Genomic DNA, 8,338 nt, shown 5'->3' on the forward strand with positions numbered 1-8,338 from the left:
GTTTTCTCCAGGAAAGGAACACTTTCCCCACAAAAAAATAGCCTATTACCAAATTGACTTCTAATCCATGCTAGATAATAACTGGTTACACATATAGATATCATAAATAATTTAATATAACTCTAATTTAAATAATTACTTTATATAAACTGCTTTAAATAATGAAAACAAATTTCCCCAGTTAGGTTTCTATTTTTTGTCCACGTGACACTGAAAAGTATTATAAAAGTTGTTAGTGAAGCCTAACAACTAAATTTTCTTAATCAAATAGTACGTAGATGATTTCATTGCTGATAATCATCCATTCAACAAATATTCATTGAATGCTTACTCTGTGCAAGGTAAGCAATACAAAGATCCCTGCCCTGTAGAGTTTATGGTCTAGTCTGGCACAGATAGATAATAAAAAAGAAAAAGAAAAGTTAAGAAAATATATTGCATGTTAGATGGTGATAAGTGCTATCAAAAAACAAATACAGAGCAGGGTAAAAGCATCTAGAGTTTGTGGTGGTAGCTGGTTTGCCATTTAAAATAGGTGGTCAGGTAAACTTTACTGAAAAGGCAACATTTGATGCTACACTTGGTGAAGGTAAGAGAATCATCACTCAATTATTGGGGAAGAGCTTTCTGAACAAAAAGAACAGCCTGCCTAATGGGTTTGAAGAAGAGCAGGGAGACAGTGCGTCTGGAGCAGATGATGAGATAGGGAGATATCAGGACTCAAATCACATAAGGCCTTGTAGACCACTTAAAGTCTTTGGCTTTTACTCTAGATAAAAGGGGGACATTGTAGGGTTTTGAACAGAGAAGTAATGCTGTCTGACTTATATTTTAAAATGTTTTCCGTGGTTACTGTTTTGGCATTGAATTAAGAAGAGGAAGGATAGAAACATGAAACCCAACATAAGGTTATTACAGTGACTCAGGTGATAAACAATGGTGGCTTGGGCCAGTAAGGGAGCCATGTAGGTGGTGAGGAGTGGTCAGATTATGGACATTTATGTTTTAGGTAGATTTGTTGACAGCTTGGATGTAACGTGTGAGAGAAAGATAGGAGTCAAGAATGACTTCAAGATTTTTTTACCTAGAATGATGGCGTTGTCTTTAATTGAGTTGAGAAGGGAAAGTTGCAGATAGAGAATGTTTTGGCGAGAAAGCTCTGAAGCTTTGTTTTGATTTTGTTATTTTGAGACATCATCCAGATACTGATATCAAGAAGGCAATTAGAGGTGTGACTGAAGTTCAACAGAGAGGTACAGACTATAAACAAGATATTGAAGTTATTAAAGTAAAAAAAGTACATTTTTACTTTTGTTAGTAAAATAACTGAAGATGACACGTTATTAGGCTCTTTGTCCTTAGACTTCATGGAAAAATATATAATTTAGTATGTGATAGGTCCTTCAATCACAGATAAATTGACCCAGATGAATTACTCTAATTTGCCTCAACATTGTAAAGGTATCATTTTCAGGAGTCTTTGTAGACATTACAGGGTCATCCATCAGGACATACTGAGGCCTGAAGTTCTATTCAAATTTTTTTTATGTATACAATATAGTTTATAAAATATGTGAAAGTTAATTTTTAACAAAGCAAGCAAGAAAACATGTTTATCTTTAAGTAGATCTTAAATTCTACTTAGCTATTATTTTCAAAATATTTATGAATATATAATTAGCACTATGTATTCCAGATATTTAATATGTTGACAAAAGGGCCTGTCTGGCTTTCATTCTATTCCATTAATGATTTAGAAGTATTGAAACTTACAGAGAGAAATTATTATTATTGCCACACAATTCTCTAGGTTTTTTTTTTTTTTTTTAAATAATTTATGAGACTGGTGTCTTGTCTTTGAAGGAATCCTTCCTTTACTGTGAGTATCTGGAGGGCAGGCACATGTGTTACTCAGCGATGTGCCCTCAAGACCTGCCATAGTTTCTAGTTCATAGTGAGTGATAAGAGGATTTTGTTCAATTGAATCGATTAACACCATGCTCTTCAAGGATTAAAGCTCATTCTTTGTTGGATAACTCATGTTGGTTTCAAGGAAAAAAAATGTCTGATTTTGGGAATCACCAAAATTTCAAATTTTGTAGATCAAGATTAATTACCAAGTAGTTACACATATATACAATTTAATCAACAAGCTTATTAACATTTACAACTAACAGTTGATGGCTGGATTATCTAGAATTTTAATTTTAATCAAAAGATCCTAGAATATATTTATATAATCTGACTAGATTTTCCTTTCAATTTGTCTTATAAGTTAAATTTGGTGTTTTCTCATATTTTGGTTTTCTTTGGGCATTATTTGGCAATTCCTCAGGTAAATGTCAGACATAAGTCATAATATTCACAAATAAAACGTATACCTAAAACTTCAAAAAATACTAAATATATTGTTTTTCATTAAAAAAAATTGAGAGTTGCTGTTGCATTACCTGAATTGTAATTTTTACAATAGAATTGTTAATATCTGATCTATTCCCAAAAAGCTATGTTTTTTTTCTCATTTAAAAGGCTGAATTGTTTTCCTTCATTTGCAGTCATTTTGGCTTTTTCTTCTTCGGCTTAATTCATTTTTCAGCATAATTTTATTATGAAGTTGTTATTTCCATCACATTTTTATATGTAGACTCTAAAAGCTTTGTCCATTTCTATACAGCAAACATTGCTTTTCCATGTTAAGCTCAGATATGTACATATTAACAGCCAGCTCTCTCAGTTTTGAGGATTTTTTTCATCCATCCTTCTCCATCTCAGCCCCATACATGTATTATGTTGTGTATATCTGTTATTCTACCTTTTGGATTGTTATTTAAATTTGAAAAGTGAAGGAACTTATTTTTGTCTTCAGGTCCTTCTACTGTTGAGATGTTGTTTATCAACAGAGGTATTTAAAAGTTTGATGTTTGTCAATAGTTGTTATTGGTTTTGTTTTGTTTTTGTCAAGAGCTATTTGGCAGCCACAAATGGATTAACTATACACTGTGAATTTACAAAATACAACTTTGCAAAGTCACTTGATACATTAAAGTGTGTAGCATTACCTTAGGTATTCTTTCTCTCAAGACGAATGGCAATCAATTAAAATTACTAAGTATTAGAGATCATCTAAAGTTACATGTGTGGTATTTTAGAATTGTAGTTAAAACTGGCTTTAATATGAGGGCCATTACTTCCTCCCCCGACTAGCTACCTTCTATCAGATTTAGCGAAGAAAAAATTCTCCAGCATCTCAGTGTCAGGTCTCACTGAAAGACATTTCTAGCTGTCATTTAAATAGCCAACAAGATTGACAGGATGGAAATTTTTAAAGAAAGAAATAAAATAAATATTAGACATTCCATTTAGAAATTATTACAATTTAACATAGGTCATATTTAAATAACTACAGTTACTGTTTAGAATAGCCCAGCAGAGAATCTGAGTCCAGTAGGCTCTTTTCCGAAATGTCAATTCAATGCCAATGCCTCAGAAGTCGTGGCAGATTTTGTGAGCAGGGTTTGACCTTCAGCAAATAACCAAAGGTGAGTTCTACCTGTAGAAGACCTGGAGGTGGTATCTGTTTCACACGGATCAGTAGTTTGTTCTTGATTTTTCTTTTTGCCTTTTTCTTATACACTAGACTGGGAAGCTCGTATTGACAGCCATGGGCGGGTCTTTTATGTGGACCATGTTAACCGTACAACCACCTGGCAGCGTCCAACAGCACCAGCCACTCCTGATGGGATGCAGAGATCAGGGTCCATCCAGCAGATGGAGCAACTCAACAGGCGGTTGGTGAACAGCATGCAGAATCCCTATAAACCACAGTGAAAGGAGAATGACAGCTAAAGAAACCCATTACACTTTTCTGCTTAGATGTATGAAGAGGCTGGAGAGTAATTTTGTATCTTAAGAAACCCTTTCATAGTAGGTACTTAGCTAGATTTAGAATTTGGTGGCAGGAGAGGAGCTAAGCCTGAGTGTCATTTAAAGATGGGGAATCTTCTGAACTTCTTGATGTCCCAGGCTTGATAATAGATATTCTTAACCAAGGGACTCATGGAGGCCCACACTCCTACCCCAGGTATTCACCGAGGGTGTCAATGTTCCATGAACCCTCTAGAAATTGTATACAAAATTATACGTGGATGTGCATTTTTTTTGCTAGACTGATCCATATCTGTCATAGATTCCCAAAAGGGCCTGGAATTCCAACAGTTGAAAACATTTCAAGGATAGGTTCCATAGACTTTGAAAAGCTTCCTGGAGAAAACCTGTCTCATATATCACTGTATTTATGTCTACTCTGGTTCCATATTTGCTATATACTCAAAAACACTAATTCTTAAAAAGATTTCATCTTAGAAAAAGAAATGTTTGAAAACATTTTTGAGAATTGTTTTGTCTAAAAACTAAACCCTTAGTAATGAAATTGTAGGATGTCATTTTCATTTTTAACCTGTAAACAAAATCCTAAATAGCATTTCTCCCATGCTTTGTCTTCAAATGCTCAGGCAATAAAAGAGTCCTGATGATTTTCACCTAAAGCATGCTTCTCTGTGTACAACAATAACCAGAAGTTCAATTTTTTTTTGTCTCTAGGTATTTTTAATAGGACTAAATTGTCCTTTTTTTTTTTTTTTTGGCTGATACAGTTAACTTTCAAAGGACATTTGCTATCAATAGCCGAACTTTGCTGAATAGGAAGTTGTATCTGCTACCTCCATCTGGACAGATAAAAAGAAAAAGAATTTAGAGACTTGAGAAAAAAAAAAACTACTTAGGGAAGGACAGATAACCTTGAGATAATTAAGTATTCAGACTCTTCAATACTTACCTTAACCTATTGCTTTCAAGCATTTAAATTTCGTCAGTGATTTGCCATGATAGGGCAGCCACATAAAGTTACACTGCCAGTCTTTATTCACTGCAGATGCAATAACACAAAGGGGTCATTTTTTGATAACCTTCACTTATCAGGAAAAATTTACAACAATCACTGTCTCACAGGAAAACAGAAATATTTCTCAGTCTTGCAAGGAGTTTCCCTTGACTCTTGCCAAGGTGATTGTGAAAATCAAATGTATTTCTTCAAGGAGATGTACACTGAGAAATACAGAGTACACAAAAGCAGTGTGCAGTGACTATGTTCAAACTCGACCACTCCCCAAACTTAGCATACCCTTCCCAGCCTATAAAGCCTTTGCCACATGCTCCCACTGCAGGGAAGTCCCTCATTGCCTGCCTTACCTGGTACACATCTCTGTCTTACAAAGGCCCGATGCAAATGTCACGTGGTCTCTGAAACCTTCCCAGAATCCTCCACTTAAAGCCTGTAGTCATCTCTTCTACAGCCCCATGATCAATCATGTCTACCTCTGTTACAGTCCATACCTCCCCACCTTATTCTTCTGTATACCCTCTCCCAGTGCCTAGTATGGTACCAGAGTTAAACAGGATTCTGCACAAAACTGTTCCCAATTCAGCAATTTAGTTAATTCCTAAACTTTCAGAATATTCTGAATTAACTAACTCTATCTTCACACATACTTATTAAGCAAGCAGAAAATATAAATAGGTATTATCATTTTAAATAATCAAAGTCGAAATTTTAGTTATTTGAATAAAATTATTGTTCTATCAAGGAATGGAATTTTTAAATGGAAAAAATGATCTATAATCCTACTACTACAAGGTTCAGTTTTTAAAAAAAAATTTCCACATGCATGCGCAGTCCTTGCATAGTTATAATGTCTAGTTAGTTTTATATTCACTTTTAACTTACATTATACACATTCTCATATTTGCTACATAGTCTTAAGATTATCATTTAAATAGTTGTATAGTTTTCCAATGAATAAATGTAATTTAGTTAACTTAATTTGCCTTATTGTTGTATGTTTTTTTACTACTTTTTATCACTATGTTAGATAAGGCCCAATAGACTCTTAAATATTAGTATTGTCTTGTGATAGAATGTTTCCTTAGGGTTCAGTGCCCAAAAGAGCAGGCCAGGAGAGATTCACATGGCTTTGATATTTGATATCAATGCCTAAATGTTTTCTAAGGTGGTTCTATGCTTCACTGCTAGCAGCAACAGCTTCACTTCCATACCGCCTTTCGGTGTGTTTTTGCTAAGGTGTTCCTCGTATTTCAGTGGTTTTTATATTTTAGTTCTTGGAGGAAGACTCAACTTTTGTTTCCATGAGCTTTTCTTTTACCAATGGAAGCTCCTCCCACGAGAATTATTTGTTCTTGGGCTTTGTTTTTGTTTGCTTTGGCTTAGTTTTGGAAGGTTTTTTTTTCTTGTTTTGTGTATTCCTGTGGGTGTGTGTCCATTAACAAATTAGGTATTCCAGCTGAATTTCTCACCAATTTCCATAAAATTATTACATAATATAAATAGTTAAACTTTTGCTGCAAAAAAAAAAAAAAAATAGGAAAGGCACTAAAAGACAATTCTTGATGAAATAGAAGAGACCTAGCTTTCTGACTCCCTCTCTCATCTTTAAAGCAGAGAAAGCCTCTGAGGCTGCAGTTCTGCCCTTGCTAAGTTCTTCCACACATACTTCTGTGTATCTTGCTTTCTCAGGATGCCACTACACTTCATCAAAGATCAGGGATGGGACCTCAAACCTGGAATTTGAAGCTGTTGACTCAGTAAGGCTTGAGATAACCAAGGTTCAACTGAGGACACATGAAACAGGTTGTGAAATTGCTAACATTTTCATCATCAAATAAGATTGTATTTACTCATAAAAATTCTCCTTTATGATCACTTCAGTTGGGAAGGAAAAGAGAAACTACAACTTGACATTTGTCTAAGCCCTGTTCCAGGTATCTTTTGCTGAGTAATAAACCACCCCAAACTTAGTAGCATGAAACAACAATAATTTATTTTCATCATTGTTATTATGATCATCATCATTAGCATTATTTCTCATGATTCTCATGGTTGATTAGATTCAGCAAGGTGGTTCTCTCTCAGGGTAGCTTATGGTTACAGTCAGAGGGTGACTAGGGCTGGAAACTCACATATCTGGAGGTTAATGCTGGCCATTGGCTTGGTCAGTCAGAACACCTACACATAGACTTTCCATGTGACCTGGGCTTCCTCATAGTACAGCCGTTGTGTTCCATCACAAACTGCCACTTAACTGTATCTTCTATTAGTCAAGATAGCCACAAGACCTTCCCAGTTTTAAGGGGAGGGAACATTGATTCTATCTCTTAATAAGAGAGTGGTAAGGTTCTAGAAGAGCATGCAGAACCAAAAATACTGTTGAGCTATTTGTGGAAATGCAACCTGTCATGAACCATTTAAGGTGTCTTCCTGACAGAAGATTCCTTGGTCTTTGGCAGGCCCCTTTCCTTTCCCTGGGCAAGGTTACCCACTTAGGCAGCTTCTCATTGTCACATTCTGTCCCTCCCACTATGGCATGGCTTCACTCCCCGAGTTCCTGCAGAACATTACAGACTGGCATCCTTACCTTCCCCACCATCTCCCTACCACAGAAACACTGAAGTGGTAAATAAACACTAGTATTTCTTTCATCCCCAATATAATTCTTTGCTCATCTCTGACCCCTTCCACATTGTCTTATATGAGACCGGCTCAGGAAGGCCTCACAGTAACTTCTCAAGAGTGAATGACTGAGTCTCCCTAAGTAAAATAAAACTTTAAAAAAGCCCCAGACCAGTGACTCTCACACCAAAATGTAGATACTAGTACCTGAAGAACTTGTTAGAAATGCAGGGTTTGATTTTGCTTCAGTTTCTGTAATTATAATGATCACCCAGATGATTTTCTTGCAAGTGGTCTGGAGACCACACTTGAAGAAAAAATTCCTCTTTAAGGTTAAGGAAAGATGTCATTGGTTTTCAGAAGCCCTGCCACAGCAGATTTTGTCTGTGTAACGGTGTGTCTCCCTTGCCCCCATCTTGGATTATACTTGAAGACCTGGTTATTCAAAGAGCTACATGGACTCGCCCTCCTCCTCCACTTCATGCCTCTTCCTCCACTCCAGCAACTCTTTCTTGAGCATAAGACCCATATAGCAACATTCTCCTGGCTATTGTCACTCGTGTGACCTTAAGGACCTCCAAGTCAACATGTCCAAATCCACACGAAAATCTTTCCTCCTCACTTGCCCATTCTCTTATCCTTTTTCAGTGTTGGCATTTCCTCCTCCCTTGTCTAAGTGAAAGCCTTGAACATCACAATTGCCACCCCGCTTATTCAACCTACATATTCAATCAGATCCCAAATCCTATTGAGTGTACATATAAAATTATTACAAATTCTACTGCTAAACATCTCTTGAATTGGGTCACTTCTCTC

General features: G+C 35.9%; 1 protein-coding gene across 1 annotated transcript in view; it reads left to right on the forward strand.

Annotated features, from left to right (window-relative positions):
- Positions 1–8,338, forward strand: part of HECW1 (HECT, C2 and WW domain containing E3 ubiquitin protein ligase 1) — a 486,667-nt gene that overhangs the window by 342,194 nt on the left and 136,135 nt on the right. Inside the window, exon 12 of the mRNA XM_006925348.2 lies at positions 3,638–3,788. Within this exon, the coding sequence (XP_006925410.2) occupies positions 3,638–3,788 (151 nt within the window). The remainder of the gene's footprint in view (positions 1–3,637; positions 3,789–8,338) is intronic.

Source organism: Pteropus alecto, unplaced genomic scaffold, assembly GCF_000325575.1.
Source record: "Pteropus alecto unplaced genomic scaffold, ASM32557v1 scaffold109, whole genome shotgun sequence".
NCBI lineage: Eukaryota > Metazoa > Chordata > Mammalia > Chiroptera > Pteropodidae > Pteropus > Pteropus alecto.